The 21636-nt window shown below is 41.0% G+C and overlaps 1 protein-coding gene across 5 annotated transcripts in view; it reads right to left on the minus strand.

The window, feature by feature from the left end:
* The window catches only part of FANK1 (fibronectin type III and ankyrin repeat domains 1), a 43997-nt gene extending 22564 nt beyond the window's left edge, over positions 1–21433 (minus strand). For 3 of the 5 annotated variants that reach the window (XR_006102739.1, XM_042456358.1, XM_042456354.1), the window contains exons 1-3: positions 21325–21433; positions 6156–6327; positions 4666–4790 (exon numbers count right to left, since the gene is read on the minus strand). Coding sequence is in view for 4 of the 5 variants with exons in the window: in XM_042456358.1 (XP_042312292.1) it covers positions 4666–4790; positions 6156–6327; positions 21325–21409 (382 nt within the window). In the remaining variant the exon portion in view is untranslated. Of the gene's footprint in view, positions 1–4665; positions 4791–6155; positions 6328–12147; positions 12279–20113; positions 20258–21324 lie in introns of those variants that run through there. The other 2 variants (XM_042456356.1, XM_042456355.1) reach the window with 2 other exon arrangements.
* Between the last annotated feature and the right edge of the window lie 203 nt (positions 21434–21636).

Consider the following 21636-nt stretch of genomic DNA (forward strand, 5'->3'; position numbering starts at 1 on the left):
AAGTAATTTCAGCCATTTTCTTCCACTTGCAAGACAGTCTTCGAAGACCACAGTTTTTAAGGGCTATTCAGAATTTGGGACTTACGCTGCACAAAATTTACATGTGGCTATTTTGTACAGAAAACAGCCTTTTCTGTATGGGAAATAATATTTCAGTGCAGAAATATTAATTCCTGTACATAATAGGCTGTTTCCTGCACAGAAAATACTGTTTTCTATGTAAATCAATCATGTGCAAATTTTATGCAGTACAAATTTTCTCCATAAGAATATTTCTGCATTGAAATTTTATTTTCCATGAAGAAAATAATGTTTCTTGCAAAGGAAAATTTGTGCAAAACCACCACCTGCGAATTTTCTGCACAAACCACCACATGTGAATAAGTCCCAAACTGCAAAGGTTCTCATTAGTCCCGGATTCTTCTCATCAGGGTTTCTCAACACTCCAAAAACAAATTTTTCCACCATTTTTGAATATTTTTTAATATTCTTTCCATCCCTACAGTCTAGTAAGACTTGTTCTCATAATAACAGTCTTACTATAAGGCAATCTGCAGTTTTGAGGGTGTACAGGAATGGACTGCTGGATTATATTGAGGTAAAATAATTAAGGGAATAAAGGCTAAGATAAACAATTAATTTCAATTGCATGTATTTTCTTATCCTTGTGCAATTACAGTATATTAAAAAGATCCACACAAAATGAATCTTTCCGGTTGAGCAGCTTAAGTGAGACTGACAATGTTACCCACTGAAACTGTGTCCACACAATAAATGCAACTACTGAATACACAAGGGAAATCTGGACAGGTGAAGGTCAGGCTTTTTTCTTCAAAAATAAATCCTTCATGTTTGTAAAGGAACCATTCGGTTGCAGATGTGCAGGGCAATAAGACATTTATTTATGGAACTGAAGACTCTATTGAAAACTGTGAATAAATGATGAACTCATTGGTGAAGACATTCTCCAATTAACAAGTAGCAGCTGTTTGTCTTTCTATTTTCAGGACCAATTGATTAAAATTGCACGCCTCATTTAAAAAAGAATTTCTTGTATTTTACCTGAGGAAAAAAGAAGCATCACACCCTTTTTCAAAGTACTTGCCTTTCTGATTTATGAAGCCTCTTTTCGGTTGAATGCAAATTTCTAAACCAAGAGACATTTTGTTTTAATGTGCATATTCTTAGCATGCACATTAAAACAATGAAGCTATGAAAGATGAATATGAATAGAGTACAATATTTACATATAAGAAAGCTGTATGTTGTGCAGGAAAACCTTGGCCTTTTTAGTTCACTGTGTTTTTTAAACAACAATCACGGGAAATAAAATACTAAAATAAACCATGAGCATCTCCAAGACATAATTTTCCTTACTTTTAGAACAGAGATATAAACTGAGGAATGTCAGCTTTTGGACAATGAGAATATGCTATTTCAAGATTTTCCCATTTGATGACTTTTGTTAAGCAATGTATACAATTGCACATTAAACAATGATACAAGATCCAGCCACACTTTCTTTCAGTGAAACTAACAGGAAAACTCACCATTATAGCTAGTCAAAAACATGAAATTGGTGAATTGCCACCTTCTGCTTCTCAACCTTCTTGAGCTTTGTCATCAGTCTGTTGCTTCAACAGGATTTATCCACAAATGGAGGGATATTTGAGAGTGGGCATAGTGTAGTGATTTGAGTGTTGGAGTGGGACAATGAGAGACCAGGGTTCAAAACTCCATTCAGCCATAAACCTACTGGGTGACCTTAGGCAAGTCACACTCTCTCAGCATCAGAAGAAGGCAAGGTCAAATGTCCTCAGAACAAATTCTTTCAAGCAAAGCTCAGGACAGATTTTCTTAGGGATATTATAAATCAGGAAAGACTTGAAGGCACACAACAACAACAGATGGATGTTTGTATGTGCACATATTCTTGACGCATTAGACACGTACCTGAGCATCTGATGCCCAAAGCAAAATGCAAATAATGCTACAACTGCCTAAAATTGAAAATGCTATCTTTAAACAGCACATACAGTGTATATGTGAATCTTGAGTTTTGTAGCTGTGAATCTTCAAGTCATTTCTGACGTATGTACTTTATCTTCAGAGGTGCTAAAAGCTATTAGCCATCACAGTACAATAGAATTAAAATAAAATACAAATAAATAAACTACAATAACAGTAACAACAGGTGCAATAAACTTCATAGTATGATGTAAAAAGAAATTTAGAGTGGATATATAACTCACTGTTTATCTTGTACTTTAGCAATGTCTATTTAGACTCCAGAAAACTGAGATTTTTAGTGTCAGGAAACCAAAATTGAATTGGTAGATTTCGGGTTTACATGATATTTTTATAACATAATTTCAAAATAGCAATAGGAACAGCAAATAACAAGAGCAAACAGATAGTATCTGTCATATTATTTTAGTATAGAATGCAGAGAAAATTAGTAGCACGACATAATTTTTAAGATAATGCCTAATAATTTTAAGATGTACAGAAACTCATATTGACAGATGAATATGTTATTTTATTTGAAACACTTGCCCCACATAGTTTTTTAAAAGTGTAAATACAAGGTATATAAAGTGAACTGGCTCTGTATAAATGTTCTCTACAATAAAAAAACTCTGGGAATTTCAAAATGCAAGTCACTTTTCTTCCTAAAATTCTTTGGTTTGGATGCAATCCATTCCTTGATAGTATACACAACTGGAAAATATTTTTGTATACATTAAATGGTCCCTGGTCCCTTGTGTTCCTCAGAAATCATTTTGGAGGAGGGGGCTTCTGGAAAGTAGAGGATGAGAAAACTCCTTTATTCAAGCAGAAATAAACTTATACTTCTTTGTATATCTCAGTTTTTACCTCATCTCCACAAAGCCACATGTCAGCAGGCCATGTTGCACTTAAAACATTGCATGGAGTTTCAACCAGCGTCCACTGAAATGTAATTAACCACTTGGGTAATATATCTCTTTGTCCTCCCTACTTTTCTTTTACCATATGCAAACGTGTGTTTCAAGCGATTCCGCATGGTGAAGGATGTATGCGTCATCTTTAGGTAGAGATGATACCTTCCTTATTCCACATCTCACAACTTTTGTTTCAATAACCATTTATTTTAGAGTTTCAACATTCATCCTTCATTCTAGTTTCACAAGATCCTTGGCACTGTATGTGAAGTTCAAAGTGGTGACACTCATACATGCGTCTGAATAATGTTTTTTGTCATCTACCTGGAACTTGTACATCCAACATGCTTATGCTATCATCTCTCTATTACATAACAGAGGCCCGAGACAGATGGGCCAAAAGTGCCGTGCTGCGGCGGATACTAGGGTTCCGGAAAACGCAGCATCTGCACACTCCAGAACCCTAGGACATGCGGGCAGTGGTCAAATGGTGGCCTCCCGTCCACATGGGGGTCGCCATCTTGATGTAAACGACGCACAGCGTATAGATGTTACTGCGTGTCGCTTACGTCACAAGTGTGCCAATGGCCGTGACCCAAAAAGAACCTGTTTTTTCCGGGTTCTTTTTGGGGCAGAAGGACACCACGCAGTTTGGCTGCTGTGGTATCCCTCCCCAGGAAAACAGTCCAGCCTTTCCCGGAAGTATGTACCAGGCCTAAATAGAAAAAAATTAGAATAAGACACCATTGTCTCTCCCCACATTCTATGCCTTTTCCTCTTTAGACTTTATGTATGATTTATATATTCCTGCACTGGGGCATTTTCTGTTTCACAGCCATACCTTTCTGAGAATTTTGTTGGGATATTTTCTTTTTCACAGGCGACTTCTTGTGAGATCTGGTTTATCTTCCAATCACAATCCATAACTATGTTCTGATATGCCCCATGACTCTTTGATACTTTCCACTTTGCACCACTGCAGACAACTGACTCATCAGAAAATCCTACACATACCTGGGACTGAATCATATGGGAGATTGTAGGCCACACAGTATTTCAGTAGGACTGCGATCTGTTGCACCTTCTGTGCTGATGCAAGGGGATGGAAAGCAAGGGTCACAATAGCACAGCAAATCATTTTTAATGGATGAAACCTTGGACGGTTAGTACTATCCATGTGCCTAGCAGAGGGGCTTGACAGACCATCCCTAAAGGATCACAGCCATGGCAACTACATGCCATGGCCCCGACCTGGCCTCTCGACCTGGCCTTTCCGTGACACAAAAAGGAGCCGCAAAAGTAGCTCCCCTTTGGTCAGCAGGAAGGGTGCCATAACTGCCGGTGCCACAGCTTTTCAGTGCTCCTTTGGCGCTGCGTCATCTAAACACAGAACCAGAGGAGCACCATGATGCCGACCACCATATAGACGTCACACCAGCATGGAGGTGGAGTCGGGATGTACATTGTGTGGACGCCATGCCCCCACTCCACCCTAATACCAGACTTAATGGCTGGTTTGTCAAGGCTGTCAGTTTATTAAAAGTTATGAAATCTGATGTGGCTGATGAGACTTCTTGTCCTATTTTCTATTTTGAGCAGCTTTTGAATAATATGAAACCGACATCAAAAAAAGGAGGCATACATTTTAAGGCAAAGATTTTTTTTCTTTAGTGAATAGTGAAGAATACAAAATACTGTATATATTTTTATATTATGAATTAACAATAAATTGTAAACCTACTTTGTGTGGTTACACAAACAGGTGAACTGTAAACAGACTCGCCAGCAGGATCTGTAACTTTAAGACGAAATCTGTAGGTTGTTCTAGGTTCCAGACCTTCCACAACATGCTGTCGAGAATATCCACTTACCAAAAAAGAAAGAAAGAAAAGAGTAATGTTAAGTCTTTCTTAATGTATTTTTAAAACATTTTCAAGTGTTTTGGACAACTATGCACTTTTAAAGCTAATTCTACCAAACAGTAACAGAATAATAACAGTATTAACAGTTCACCATATATGTGTCAATATGAGATCATATGCTCCTACTTAACATGCAAATCGAACATTAGTGTGTCATTACTGCAAAACAGATGTACAACAAACTTCATGCTTACATAAATATCTAAGTTCTCCACCTTTAAAGAAGAACAACTAAAGAAGCCAGGCTCCTCCAAAATCAAGAGCCAGATCATTAGCCTACATTTCATCAACTTTGAACACATTTTTCAAGGGCAAAAAAGCAGGCATAATCATTCTAATTCAATGTTCTCACCTAATCTTTGGATAATAAATAGACTCCTAAATCCAATTGCTAGTCTGAACTTGTGTAGATCCATTCAATCAATTGCTAAACAGTATTGTAAATCCAATTGATTCAATGGAACTACTCTAGGACTAGTAACTGGATTTAGGCCATTAAAATCTATCAGAATTATACAGCATGTGCCATGTTTTAATGATTCATGTAAAGAGTAAACAAAAACAAAAAACATTTAAGCATCTGACATTGTAAGGAGATTGTTTTTAGAACCTTCAGAATACTTCAAAATTTAAAAAAATGATGATAGCATAAGACAGCTAGCTTGACAAATGATGGCGTACACAGCATTCAAACAGTCTAATTCTGCCACCTAGCGGGAACTTTAGCACAGAATCTTTCTGGTGGTTAAGATATTCATGATGCCTCAGAGCAAAGCAACAACCGTAGCAGTCAGAGGGCCACTGGAAGGTTATGTAGCAGTACAGACAATTCATATATTATAAAAACTGTTATATCAACTCTCCAAATGCTAAAGACGTCTGCTACTAAAGAATAAAACAATCACACAAATACAGTTAAGTTTGAATCTAGAATTTTCAGAGAAAGGATTATTTTATTGTGAAACATCCCATACTTGTTTTACAGTTAAGGAAGCTTTCAATAAATAGTGAGGCAGTTTCACTTATGTTGCCACAAAAAGAATCATGGGGAGAGGGGGAGTGCATTACCCATGTCATGCATCCCGCAGAAACAACTGTAACCCATCATTGATTAATTTCCATAAACAGAGAAGCTTCTCCCTTCAATCAACAAATTTACTATTCACTCAACTGATGTACTCCAATTATATCTACTGTCACAGCTAAAGAGTGGTTTTAGAACCACAGATTTAGACAATTTATGTCACTAAATTGTTCCCTCTGCATTCTTTTCAGTTGACAGAAAAGATAACAGGAGAACCGCACTTACGTGTAAATTAGAGCATATCTGTGCAACTTTGGATCCTCTTCTTCAATTGAAAATTGTAACCATTGTTCTTGTGGACCCTTTCGTTGTTCTTCCAACTCCCAACTTAGCTGAATATTGTGATGGCTCACATGGCCTACAACTGGAGGGTGTGGTTTTAAGATGGGACGTCTTTCTGCAAATGAACCACATCAGAGTGTTAGCATTATAATATCTTGCTACAAAGTCAGTTTTGCAGCATAGTTCATCTTCTCTGCAGTCACCAGAAAATCATGAATAAGGAAAAATTAAACAGAACTGATTGCCCTTTTAATAATTTTTAGTAAGTTTTAAAAACTATTTAAACCTATTGCTTAAGCAGAATTACTTACTGCAACAGAATCCCTTCCATCTAACTAATACCTTGGTTTGACAAAAGATCTGGCATAACAAAACAAATAAATAAGACGTTAAATATAACAAAAAAGACAATAAATTATTCCAGCAAACAGCAACTATCTAAAAAGTTTAGATGTTTCTCTGATCCTTCTATCTCTCAATTATGATCACAAGTGAAGGATGACTCTAGCTCTAGATCACATTTAGACAACTGTAGGGTGAGGTGCCACATTGACCTGCACTTCCCTGCAAAAAAATAATAATAAAATAAAATTCAATTCCCCACCAGTCCCTCTGGAGGTGCAAATATCATCATCATCATCATCTTGCAGTTTAGAGACCACAAAAGGCCTTGGAGATTGCCCATGTGCTTGCTGCATTTTCACCACTCCTGCTCTACACTGATGTGCTACCATGGATGAGCTCAAGACACTAGCAACTTTTTTTAAAGCACCAATACTCATTAATTAATACAAAGATCAATCTTCCAAGAAGTGCCCATATGCAAGCCTGGTTGAAATTATGAGGCAATGTGGTGGAAAATGAATATTTCATCTTGCCTTACGATAAGGTCATGTGTGAGTTCATCATGTCACTATGCTCTACAAATAAATAAAATATAAATGGGATGTATAGTATAGATGAGAATATCATATTCACTTCTTTATGCTTTATTTAATTAGAGGAAAGGACTGTTCAATTATTTAGTATTTTTAAAGGAGAATAAGAAGCTATACATGCCCATAGAGAGTTGGCTTTCAGAAATGTGCAGATGCACTGTGGTTGAGTGATAGTAGGGATGCTATATCCCAGCGGCCCCCGGGACAATCCTGCTTTTGGAGGACCCCGCCCCGCCCCGGTTCGTCCAAAATCCCAGCTTTGTGCCCGGCCGCCGGGACCGCTCATGCGGCCATTGCCGCGACCGCTAATGCACGCGGCCAGTGGCCACCCACCTCCTCCTCTTCGGCAGCGCCGCCCTCCTCCTCCTCCATGGCACTTGTCTGGGCAGGCAACAACACGTGCTCGCCCTGCTAACGCGCACGCGCGCGGGGCTAGAAAAGAGGAGATCGTCCTCTTTGGCCAGCCAGCCATTGGCCAGTACCAAAGAACTGGCAGAACTTTGGAGGAGGAGGAGGAGGCAGAGGAGGACCAATGAGGGTAGGCCTCTGGGCCAGAAGGCGGGGAGAGCACCATTTCCAAATGGTGCTGAGGAGGAGGAAGTGGAGAGGTGAGTGGCCACTTCGGCTCTGCCTTATTTCTTTTATTTTTTTAATTATTTTTTTATTCTTAAATATAAACAACCCTTCCTTTTTATTTTATTTTTATTCTTTAAAATAAACAACCTTGCCTTTTTATTTTATTTTTATTTTTATTCTTAAAAATAAACAGCCCTTCCTTTTTATTTTATTTTATTTTTATTATTAAAAATAAACAACCTTTTTTATTTTATATTATTTTTATCTGTCTAGAAATAATGCCAAAATGTCCTCCATTTTGATCATGCCTAAGAAACATGCATTTATATTAACATTTTTTTAAAATCATCAAATTTTTTCACGTGTCCTCCAATTTTAAAAAATGTGTCCTACATTTCAAAATGTTATCCTACATTTGTCTTGGTTTGGAGGTCCTGACTTATGGCAACCCTAATTGATAGCAACACCATTTTTATGAAATTTTGTAAAAAGAGTGCTGAGTAGCTGGAAAAATACTTTATATGACCATATCCTAGAGAAAAATTGACTTAGAAAATGATATTATTTTCTAACAGAAAGTAAACTGGAACTAGTTAAAGAAACCAGTACCTTAAGATGTAATTCTGATTAAATTTTTCCTCCAATTTGTTTCTCCTTTAGAATAAATTTAATATTGCTCCACTCAGCAGCAATATGTTCACTCTGAGCACCCATCATGAATGCCATAATATAATAATAATAATAATAATAATAATAATTTGTTTTATTTATATACCGCTATTCCAAAGATCATAGCGGTGAACAGTAAGTAAGCTAATTAGCAAGTAAGCTAATTTGCCCCCAACAGTCTGGGTACTCATTTTAGCTCCCTCCTCGGAAGGATGCAAGCCTGAGTCAAGCTTGGGCCCTTTTGCTGGTCTTGAACTCGCAACCTTGTGGTTTTGAGTGAATGGCTGCAGTACAGGCATTTAACCACTGCGCCACCAGGGAAATATATCAAGGGAAATATGTACAGGAAACCCATCAATGGCACTACCTTTCCATAGTGGCGGGATTGTGTGCTCCTATAAGGCAAGAGTCTATGTTGACATCAGCAGTGCTGCTGGTAGAGTATCCCATGTCAGATAGGTTTCTGCTGAGAAGCAAGACTAAATGTGCCAAACACCTACTGGGTGTCAACAGGGAGAAGACACTGGTGGAGGATTTGTCAGAGACAACAGCAGTGGCACCATAGCTAACACTTGTTAGCACTGCACAGAAGAAGGCACATGAACCTCCCTTTGATTCTCTTTTACCACAAAAACCTTATGATGAGACAACTGAAAATGAAACAAGAGATAGTGCCAGAAAGTAAAAGGTCGGATGGCACTCAGCAACCTACTAGAATACAGCAGAGGATAAGTACAAATAAGAATGTGGCTAATGACACAACCAGACTTAAGCTGAAAGGATGTTCAGCTGTTGACGTGCTCAGAAGCAAAAGGAAAGTCCAAAGCTGCACAATACATATAACAGGAACATGGAATGGGAAATGCATGAATTAGGTGATGCTAGACATAGTAAACAAGAAACGGAATGTATAAACGTTGCAATATTAGGGGTGAGTACGCTAAAGTGGACAGGAATGGGACAGTTCATGTCAGATAATTATATAGTGTTTTACTCAGGAAGTAAAGTGAGCCAGTCAAAAACATCTGCCTTGGCTGTGCATGGCTGTCCAACCTTCCTTTTGTTCTTGTACACGACTGTGGTGACCACCACCAAGATGTGCACAGATTCATGCAGTCCAGTCCCCCATGCCTCTTTCAGCTGAGAAGCATGGACCAGAGGTGGTCATTGCAAGCCAGGCTCAGCTGAGGCAGATGCTCCTGACCAGCTATCTGCTGCCCAAAGTATGGGGGTGGTGCTGGCAAAGGGGCAGCCCCTCATCCTCCTTGTTTCATAACTGGCGAGGATGGAGAGGCACACATGTGGAGCTTGCCAAGTGTGGGTGGGTGGGTGGGTGGGAGGGAGGGAGGCTGTATTCAGATCACTTAGAAGAAATAAGTCACCAGGAACAGATTACATATTCTGGTCCAAATTACAGAAACAGAATCTACTCTAGTTCATACTAAAATCTGTTAACAAATATTGGGGGGAAAGAATGACCCACATAAATGCTCAATATATATTCCAATCTCAAAGCAAGGGGACACCAGGGATTGCACCATTGCATTAATCTCCCATGGAAGCAAAATTATGCTCAAAATGCTTCAACAAAAACTTTTACCATTTATGGAATGAGATATGCCAGATGCCTAATCTGGGTTCAGGAAAGACAAAGGCACTAGGAATCACATTACAAACATGTGTTGTGCAATTTTCTCTTTTTCAGAAAAAAACCAGTCTGTAAAAACTTTTGTGTAGAACATGAAAAACTATGGGTTGCTCTTAAAGGGGTGTCCTGATGTGTAATCTATACTCAGGATAAGAGGTTACCATCAGTACAGAATATGGAAACACAGAAAGGTTTTCAATTGGCAAGAGGGTCAGGCAAGGGTGTGCTTTATCACCCAAGCTGTTTACATGTATGCTGAATGTATCATATGCAAACCTGGTTTAGATTTGGAGAAAGCAGACATGAAAACTGGAAGAAGGAGAATCAACAATTTAAGATATGCAGATGAAACCGTACTACTAGTAGAAAAATAGTATCTCCCTATACAAGCCAGCCCAAGCACTAAGATCGGCAAGAGAGGGTTTTCTCTCAGTCCCACCACCTTTGCAAGTGCAGTTGGTGAGGATTTCGGAGAGGGCCTTCTTCATGGCTGCTCCCAGACTGTGAAACTCCCTGCCACGGGAGATCAAGTCGGCCCCCTCCCTGCTCTCTTTCCTCCAGCAGGTGAAGACATTTTTAGTTAGGCAGGCATTCGGTGGATGAATTTTACTTATGTTGTCCTATGTGCTATAAATGCCTTTTTTTAGTTTTTACTAGCTTTAACTATGTGTTTTTAACTGATGTTTTAATATTAATAATATTTAATCTTTTTTAAACTTTTGTACTTCTGTTTTGTGTTTTCTAATTATTGTAACCTGCCTTGTGGGAGAAAGGCAGGATATAAACACTTGAAATAAATTAAATTTATAAAAAAAATCACTGTACTTCATTTTCCAAGGAAAAACAGCAGAAAGTTCTGTATATGAAAGTCACTACTACTGTACCGTCAAACACACAGCCACTTTAGCAATCTCAGTTTACTCTCAGTGGAATGAAGATGTTCCATAAGGATTCCAGTTACTTTTGGTCTACAGCTCCCCAAATTGCTCTGCCATGCTGAAGGGGATGTTGCAGTCCAAAAGTTGTCTTTCCAATTTATGGTAACACAAAAAGTAGGAACACAAACAACAGATTCTAAAGTTTTCATGTTACAGATTGTGTTCCAAGTAAAATGGACACATGTAAAATGTAATTATTTATTGTTTTAAGCTGATTTGGTTGTAAATTGCCGTGAGATCTTCAGATAAACTCAGATGCTATATAAACTGAGAGGCAATACATACCGGCACTGTGCGCCGGCCTGACTACATACTGGGGCTGAACTAAGGCACAGCATTCACATGCTCTGAGCCCTAGTTCCGCTGCCCCGCCACCATCATGGCATGCCCCTGTACACACAGGTCGCACCACGATGACATCCCTCAGGTGCAGCACCGAAACGGTGCTAGGCACAAGAGGTATCATCATGGCACATGAATGCGCCAATGGCGCCCCCTCAGAGACACAAAAAGAACCTGCCCAGAAGTGGGTTATATTTAGCCCTCCAGAAGCCACAGCGTCTGGTTGCCACGGCCTCCTTCCAGGGCAAAACATCCCCACAATCCAGAGTATTGCTTGTAATCACAGATAACTGCATTCACTTAAGCATTGCTGATCATATAACGTACGACTTTCATTGTAACTTTACTGAGGAACTAGTGCCTGTTTTGTGGCTTTACATCAAAGCTATGTTAGTCCTAAAGGAGAATATTTCCCTAATTATATGCCTTAAATGTCCTTGGTTTGGGAAATGTAGATATATTTAGACTTTCCTTATAAAAAACAAAAAAAATCATAAATATATTTAATTAGCCTGGCTATTTCTAGTGAATAACTAATGCATGTTCATTTTCAACGAACTATTTAAATTTGTATTGTTCTCATTATGCTAATCAAACTACTAGAAAATAATGATCAAATATTTTAGAAAGTATGAATTAAATATTTTACTCAAAGTAATTTGCTTATACTCTTAAGCAGCATTCCTCATTAAACTAACAAGGTATCTATTACATTTGCCTCATGCCAAAGAAATCCAAAAGTCACAGAATTTTTCCCCCTTGGGAATGCTAAAAGAAAACTTGATAAGCTTATTGGCCTTTTTTTAAAATGCAGAAATATCTACCTCTTAACACAAGACACCCCATGTGCTGAACATCTTCTCTGTTGGCAGCAACTACAAGTTTGTAATTGCAAATACATACACATAAAACACCATGATGAAGAGAGCACTTAACATACACCTTTTGAAGTAGATGGCAGTGGGAGGCTTACAAGGTGTCATCTCAAAGTTCTAACATGACTTATAGAATAGGTCACAATCAAAAGCTGATGCAAAGATCTTCTATGGTTACAGAAAGCAACATTCCACAATGAAAGAAATACAAGAGAGTGCTTGATTTTTACATGTTTATGGTCCATAATCACCCAGCTTCCTTCATAAGTGGTATGTACTCCCTTCTTATGTGGTTAAATAAGGACAGTTCTTTAATAATTGAAGGCAAGTTACTGTTAAGTTTGAATATTTAATTGCTTGATCCCAAACGACTGATAAAAATTTGGATCTACCAGTATTTTCATTATCTGCTCTAAAGCTTTAACATAGGGGCTTTCTATACAGCCCTTTGGGACGTCCGGAGGACGTCCCATTTTAAAAAAGGGGCGTCTCTTATAGACGCCCCTGTGCCTAGTACGGACTCCGTCCGTACAAGATGGCGCCGGCCCTTCTACATGGCCGGCGCCATCTTTGCGTACTGGACGCACAGCGTCCAGACGTGTCGCGCCGCTTGTGACGTAGCGAGCGCGCCCCTGGCGCCTCGCTACGTCGCAAACGCGACTTGAAAAGAAGCTCCATTTTGGAGCTTCTTTTTTCGGTCCGCGCGGGAGTCGGGCCGTCTGAAGGCTCCGGCTCCCCTGCGGACCTACTGGCGGCGGCGGCAGACCGCCGCAAAGCGGCGGTCTGTACCCCGCCATAGACTGCAGCCACAATGCACAACTAATCTGGTTTTACACTGCTTTAACTGCCATGGCTCAATGCTATGGAAATCAGGGAACTGCAGCTTGTAGTGGCACCACAGCAAGCTACAATTCCCATAAATCCACAGCATTAGGCCGTGGAAGTTAAAGTGAAAACCAAGATTATTTCTGTAGTGTGGTTGCAGCTATAGATGAAAGCAATCAGCAATGTCCTATTCAAATTATAGTCCCTCCATTTTTGCAGGAGATCCATTCTGGACCCCCCTGCAAAAATGGAAATTTGCAGATATTCAAGCCCCACTGGCTTGAATGGGCATGTGCGCTGTGGGTGCACACATCATTTTAACCCTCCCCACTTGCTGGTCTGTGAAGTAATGAGACCGCAGACTTGAAGTCCACAAAAATGGAAGGTATACTGTAGACTTCAGGATGATTCACATTGACATTTGGATTACTTATAAAGCCTGGGCAGTAAAATATATAGGCCTCATATATATTTCTTTTGTAGAGGACCCTTCAGTTAAGCTACTGTCCCTTTGATTACACCCCTACAACAGAATTAAGTTGACCTATAACTCCACCTGCTGAAAATTCCCCTGCATTATTTCCAGGTTTGGTTTGTCCTTTCCCAGCATGCTCTGCTGTAGCTAGAAGTTTTTAGTTTGGAGCAGTCTTTGCTGTGAGCAGGCAGAGAGCTGTCTTTTGGTGGCAAACAGGCCCAGACAGCCGGAAAGGGCATTTCTTACAAGTTAGCCATTTTAGTTACCATCAGCAAGAAAATAGAGGAATTCAGGAGCTGAAAGACCCTGCACCAGCTCCATTAAGTGAGCAGAGCAAACTGACATCAGATCCAGAAAGATGACACCCTGAAGATTGCTGAAATTGTAAAGTATCTTTTGTTTAGAGCTGGGGAGGAGAAAACTCTTTATTTTTGTCCTTTAAATTAAATGTCCCCCCTTTTGAACTTTACATTCAGCTTCAGAGCCTTTTTTGGGTAGAGTTTGATCTCACCAGGGTACCGGCGTTGCACACCCAAACCTGCCACCACCTTTAGTTGGGTGTGTCTTCATAGGGTTTCATGGCCAAGCGGGAAATTGAACCTTGGTCTCTGGAGTTGCATGCTGGCCCTGTTACATGAGAGTAAATTTGCAGAGGATTGCAGCCTAAAAGGGTACCAGCTGTGCTTTAGAAAAGAAAGTTCCACAGCTTGATCAAGGCTTCAGAGAAGGTTCTTTCCCTCTCTCTTATATCCTGAAACATACCTCTTAAGAATTTTCGTTTAATGATGACTCCCTGCATAACTGGGAGGTTTTGCATACAGAATTATGTTTCATTTTAACAACTAACTTCATAAAGCCCATGTTTAAATATAATAAAAAGCCTCTATGAGGAAATACAATGGATCTGACAGAATGGAATAGTGTTTCTAATTATCTTTTAAAACGGCACAAATGTATGTAATTCTCATAATAATGCAGATGCCTATAGCTCTAATCAGCCTACTTTCACTGCAGTATGCTAGAAAAACTATGAAGGGGGAGTAAGGTCATGCTCTGAAGCCTCTTAATTAAGGCTTTTTTTAATTTAAAAAATCAGAACTACATTTTCTCTTTCAATTATAATGCCAAAATGGCTATTTTAGTCTACCAGAATCTGTCTTTTTAATCACATTATGGAAACTTGCTAAAATGAATTAAGAAAATTCAAAGAACCCTCTCTTCTCATTAGTAGCGTTTTAAGGACATTGAGACCTATTTCTGACGTTTTAAAAGGATAAGGAATGAAAAAGACAATGTGCAAAAAGAGAATATATCATATAGAAAAGATAACCCCCAAGTGATTACAGCATTGGAAGTAGAGATGTCAGCAAAGTTTATCACTGAAAATGAAGATGTGTCGACCCCAAATACTTGAGTACTACAAACTGATAATCATTTCAGTGAATAATTCTGCTCTGGTTCAAAATACAAAATGAAATACTGCCCTTTAGAGCAAGCAGAGTTCAGAGGACACTGGAGGCACTGATGCAAAAGTACGTTTAAAACACAATCCTTACTCAGATGAATTCCCATCAGTGGACCAGAGTGTGTAGAAATACAGCTTTAAAATAAGGGTACTCCTGTCAGATGCAAAGAAGAACAAGTCTCCTGCACTATTAATAGATGTGGAAAAAGAAAATGTGAGCAAGAATAATTTGCATGACGTGATACATCTACAGTGGACCCTTGCTATACGCTGGGGTTTGGTTCCAAGATCCCCCGTGTATAACAAAATCCGTGTATGCTCAAGTCCCATTAAATATAATGACATAGCAAAATGGTGTCCCTTATAAAAAATGGAAAACCAAGGTAAATGTATACTTTTTTGGAACATTTTCAAACCGTGTATGCTTAAATCCATGTATAAAAAATCCGTGTATAAGAAGGGCCGACTGTACTCTTCAAGGTACCGTTAAAGATATACGGTGGCATCCGGCCAACTTAAGAAAGAACACTGTCCTTCTGCGCAGATACACTACTGTGGCCTCTAGAAGACAAGAAACAGGCAGGCAGAGCTCCATCATGCCTAGACCCAGAAGCAGATGAGAGACTCTCCTCCCATCCCAATTGCCAATGCTATGGCCTGGAAGCAGGAGAAGAACATGTAGAATTTGCTACACTTAATCCCCTTCCCAGCTGCCATTTCCTTTTCCTGGTATGTCATAAACCTAAAGGCAGGGAACTGTCAACTTAACAATTTGTAAGTTGCTCTGGGAGACTTTTTAGTTGAAGGCGTGTGTGTTAAATACTCTAAGTAAATAAATAATAATACATTTATGAACTTTGGGTCTCCTTTAACATAGGCTGCACCCTTTGGCTTAATGCTACAGAATTCATCTCCATATCATAGATCAGGCATGCACAGCATACGGCCTGGTGCTACACGCAGCCCGCCAAAGGATTTCAGGACTTACCTTCTCCAGATGGGGTGGTGGCCTTTGGGAGACAGGTGCTCCAACAGGTGGTTCCTGGATCTTCCACCTCCTAGCCACACTCCCCTCCCAGATCTAGGGGGGATTTGGTAAATCCCGCAGTTCAGGAGGATGAGACCTTGTCTGCTGGGGAAAGGAACGTTGGTACTTACCTGTGATACGTGCATTTCCAGCAGATAAGGTCCCAGCATCCTGCCCACCCTTTGGTGCTGGCGGTATATCCAGGCTCCACCTGGTGGGCTTACTGCCTACCTCTTCTGTTGGGTTTGAGTTCTGTTTTTGGTTGTTAATAAAGTGGTTTATGTTAGCAATTTAACGGTTGGTTTTGTGCTGATTGCCTTTCTTCGATTGGCTAGTTATAGACTGGCTTCCTAAGGAGGGGTAGCCCCTCCCATTGTGGTCCCTAGTGCCTCTATCTTTTCTGAACCCTGCTTGCATCCCTGGGATTTCTCTGTCCATGTATGGGGCAAAATTGGAAGTTTAAAGTGGGGCTAATGCAGGGTTCAGGGACCAATTCGCAGCTGCTTTTCACATGACGCTGCATCCAATCAGATGAGAATCCAGGGTGAATGTGAGGTCAATCTGGAAATAAGTCAATTTGCAAAACTACCGGATTCACTTGTCCCTTTTCCTTGCGAATTGGCTGCTCTCATGTAATGGCTGCTGTGTGATAATGCAAAGCTCCAGATGCGTCCACTTTCCTGATTTCGCAAGCTGTCTTGCTGTCTCTGGGAGAGACTTCTTAAAGGGAGACACACAGACTTCCCTCTTCACCCTCTTCTCTCCTCCTCTAATAGAGCCTCTAATGAAGGGCAGAGCTGCTGGTAGGAGAAGAAGGCAGAGGGAGGGTGCTTTGGAAGTCCTCCTAGACAGGAGAGAGAAGTGGAGGACATGCCCTGGAAAAGGAGGGCATCTGGGAGGCTTAGTCCTCGCTGGAATCAGGCAATTTTATGGACCCTCTGTCTCTGACAGAGATAGACAGACAGACAGACAGATAGATGACAGAGAGAGATGACAGAGATAGATAGAAAGGTAGGTAGGTAGGTAGGTAGGTAGGTAGGTGGATCGATAGATAGATGAACAGATATATGACAGAGAAAGAGATAGGTAAGTGGATAGATAGATAGCCAAACAGCCAGATGACACAGAGATACATAGGTAAGTGGATGGATGGATGGATAGAGATAGATAGATAGATAGATAGATAGATAGATAGATAGATAGATAGATGACAGAGAGAGATAAGTAAGTGGATAGATAGATAAATAGATAGATGACAGATAGAGATAGCTGACAGAGATAGATAGGTATGGTAGGTGGAGAGAGAGAGAGAGTATACAGATAGGTAGGTGGATAGATAGAACACAGAGAGAGAGAGAGAGAGATGAATGATAGACAGACAGACAGACAGAGATGGATGGATGGATGGATGACAGACAGGGACCCTGTTTGGTCATGAAACCCACTGGGTGACCGTGAGAAAGTCACACTCTCTCAGCCTTAGAAGAAATAGGATTCATATGACTCTTGTGTGTATGTGTGTGTCTTTGTGGTTTTACGGAGTTTGTCTGCCTTTCTCTGACACAGCTTTTGGGGCTTTTGGGACAAAGAGGCTTCCCTCCCTGGTTTCCCCTCTCTCCCTGGAGTTTGGAGCATGCTCAGAAAAGATATTTCTAAGCAAGCAATGGGGATTTGTCCTCACCCATATGATAGCCAAAATCGAATCTAACCCTAGATAATGTGCCTTTAACCCCGTGTTGTGCTCTTGCATGTGATAACCATTAGCAAATGGGTTTGCTTTTCTGGAATGACTGCACTTTAACCATTTTTGGGATGACAACACATAGGTCACTGTGTGATAACGACCTATGTTACAGAATTCTGAATGTAATTTTGCTTGCATGTGAAATTAATGCTATAGTTGCTGCAGTCTTTTGTGTCTCCTTTTTTGTGGATGGTGATGTACAGTATATTGATCGTTTCTAGTCTGTTGGCCACTGTTTTATTTTCCATACAGTGCGTCCTCGCCTTACGCGGGGGATCCATTCCGGATCCCGCCACGTAAGGCGAATTCCGCCTATGCTCGAGCCCCATTGGAAACAATGGGGCTCGTGTGCGGCAGCGCGGGTGTGCGCAGGGCGCAACGGGCGCAGGTGCCCATTCAATTGAATGGGATGCGCCGCCCCTTCCGCCCCGTGGCTTGAGCACCTATGCTCAAGGCCGCGTATGGCACACCCGCATATGGCGCGGGCACACTGTATTTGTTAGCATATTTTAGCTATCACTAGAATCACTACAGTTGATTCTGTCTGTGTGAATTGTAGCAATTCAATAGGAATATCATCTGTCCCAGGTGATTTCTTTTTTCCAATATCTCTTACTGCAGCTTCTACCTTGCTCTCTAGGATTTGCGTTCATCTTGTAAGATTCTTCATTCGATATGTCATTTCATTGTTTCTCTCTCTTTTATGTATCTCTTCTGTATATTGCTTCCATCATCTTTTTACCAGATCAAGAAGAAATAATAATAATAATAAATAAAACATATTATTATTATTATTATTTCTTCTTGATCTGGTAGTGTGTTCCTCTTATGGTCATAGAGCATCCCCACCCTTGGTATGAACTTTCCCTTGAACCTCTGGATCTTGAGGAAGAACTCTCTCATTCTCCCTTTTTTGGTTGTTCTTTTCTGTTTCTTTGCATTGGTTATTAAAGCAGTTTTCTTTATCCTTGCACAGTAGTTATCGGGCAGCTGCATTCATAGTTCTGATATTGTTCCTATCTCCCTTTTCTTTTGCTTTTCTTCTTTTGTTTACTACTTGAAACATTGCTCCTTTCCTTTCTTTAGCACAGAAATACTAGTACCAAAAAGTATGGCAACCTTATTCCAAAGCATTAGGCTCTTCTTCCTTCCTTGTGGGTTCAAATCTGTTGCCCTACAATTTGGCTGGGGATGTGCTCTCCCCTTATACTTACACACTGTTATCTCCATCCCTCTTCCTATTCCGTTAACATCCACTAATTTTATTTTAATGAGGAGATGCCCTCTCTTTCCATGGGATGAGTGGAAATCATAGCTTCGGTCGGACCTTGATCCGCTTCCCTGACCATAAAGGGATCTCCTAGCACCCTGAAGCCAGAAGATGTGGTTGCTGAGCTCTTTCAAGCAGTGCACTCTCAGGGCGACCCTCCTAATAGAGGGCAAGACATCGTAAAATGGCTGACCAACAAGAAAAATGCTTTCATTTGGGGCAACAAGTGCTCAAAATGAACTGTTTTAGATTTGTAAGCCGCCTTGAGTCTCTGCACTGGGAGGAAGGCAGAATATAAATAAACATAACAACAACAACAACAACAACAACATATAAAACCTAAAAACACTAATATAAATATAAATTCATGCTTCTTAGTCCTGCTGAAAATAGAGGGCAATATGGAATTCCTCCTAGACAGGAGGTTGAAATGTAAGACATGATGTCCTGGAAAAGGAGGACTTGTCTGGTCACTCTGTGCACTCCCCACATGCTCAGAAACCTTCTCCCCATTCTTATTACTTCCCCCTTCCATCAATGAGACTTCAAAGAAGGTCTCTCCCTACAATACTCCCCACTCCTTCCCCTGGTCCAAGGGAATCACCTACATGCTAGAAAATGTGGTTGCTGTGCTATTGCGAGCAGTGCACTCTTCACATGCTCAGAGACCTTCTGCCCATTATCATTACCTTCCTGCTTCCTGCAATGGCACCTCAAAGGACTGTCCCCGCAGTGCTCCCTGCTCTTATCCCTCGTCCAAGGGAAACGAGATCTGGTTGCACTCTTCACATGCTCAGATACCTTCTGCCCATTATTATTATTCCCTCCCCTTTTCCTGCAACGGGACCTCAAAGAAGCACACTCTCCTTGCTATACTCCCCACTCCTCTCCCTGATCCAAGTGAAAAAAGAAGACGTGGTGGCTGTGCTCTTGCAAGCAATGCACTCTTCACATGCTCAAGGAGCCTCTTCCCCATTACTATCATTACTTCCCTGCTTCCAGCAATGGCACCTCAAAGGAGCATTCTCCCCATATCAGTGCTCCCCAGTCGTCCCCAAGGTGTCCCGGCCCCTCTTTCCTTCCTTCCCCGCCAACCTGGCCCAACTTACCCCCTTCGCTTTTGCTTGGCTCCATGAGTGGAGTCGGTTAGGCTTCGTCCTGGTCCTAGGCCGCGCCTAGAGTCCCGTTGCCATAACAACGCAACTGCCAGGCCCAGGGAGAGAGAGAGAGACTCCTAGTCATAGCCAGGGAGGGAGGGAAGGCCTCACAGAGACACAGGACAGAGGGCCATATTATTATTATTATTATTATTATTATTATTATTATTATTATTATTATTATTATTAACCTTCTTTCTGTGGCCCATGGTGTGCCCTTGGCAAGATTTGTCCAGACGGGGCTTGCCCCCCTGGCCCTCCTCTGAGGCTGAGACAGTGTGACTTGTCTCAGTAAATAAAAAGATAAGTCAACCAGTGGGTTTCCATGGCTCAGTGGGAAATTGAATCCTTGTCCTTTAAAGCTGTAGTCCAACATCACTGCTGGGCTCAGGTTTGCCTTTTTAGGGCTGCCATAAATTGAAGGCTTGTTGTTGTTTGTTGTTGTGTGTCTTCAAGTCATTTCTGACTTACAGCAAACCTGAGCCAGCATAAGGTAATGATTTGGGTGTTGGACTACAGCTTTAGAGACCAGGGTTCAGTTTCCTACTGAACCATGTAAGGTCACTGTCACACTGTCTCAGCCTCCTCAGAAGATGGCAATGGCAAACCCCCTCTGAACAGATCTTGCCAAGGAAACCCCGTGATAGGGATTGCCATAAATCCTATGGTATACAAGTCCTATCATGGGGTCTTCTTGGCAAGTTTCTTCAGAGAGGGTTTGCCATTGCCATCCTCTGAGGCTGAGAGAGTGTGACTTGCCCAAGGTCCCCCAGTGGTTTTACATGGCCAAGCGGGGATTCGAATCCTGGTCTCCAGAGTTGTAGTCCAGTACAGTACTCAAAACCACTATGCCATGCTGGCTCTCAGCACCACATTTTAATACCACAGTTTAGGATAGAAGCCTTCCTTGAAAAGGGATCCTGCCACTTCCTCACAAGCTTTCCCAGAAAAACCCAGATTAAAAGTCTTTAACTTTCAGAACATGTTTCTTCAGAGGGGGTTTGCCATGGCCATCCTTTGAGGCTGAGACGATGTGACTTGCCTAAGGTCACCCAGTGGGTTTACATGGCCAAGAGGGGATTCGAACCCTGATGTCCAAAGTCATAGCCCAACACTCAAAACCACTATGCCACGCTGCTTCTCAGGATGCCACGTCCTAGTACCATGTTTTAGAAGGGCTTTTAAAGCCCTCCCTCCTATGAAGGAACCCTGTTTCTTCCTCACAAGCTTTCCCCTCAAAAGGAGCATTTCCTTTCTGTCTCTGAGAAAATGTGTTGCTTTTGTTGTGTGGTTTCAAGTCACTTCTGACCTCAAGGGGTTTTCTTGGCAAGATTTGTTCAGAGGTGGTTTGCCATTGCCTTCGCCTGAGGCAGAGAGTAGGTGACTTGCCTAAGATCACCCAGAGAAAAACCCAGACTAAAAATCTTAGTTTCAGGGGAATGGTCACAACAACGAACAATTTGGAGTCATAAATA

This window comes from Sceloporus undulatus, chromosome 3 (assembly GCF_019175285.1).
Source record: "Sceloporus undulatus isolate JIND9_A2432 ecotype Alabama chromosome 3, SceUnd_v1.1, whole genome shotgun sequence".
Classification (NCBI taxonomy): domain Eukaryota; kingdom Metazoa; phylum Chordata; class Lepidosauria; order Squamata; family Phrynosomatidae; genus Sceloporus; species Sceloporus undulatus.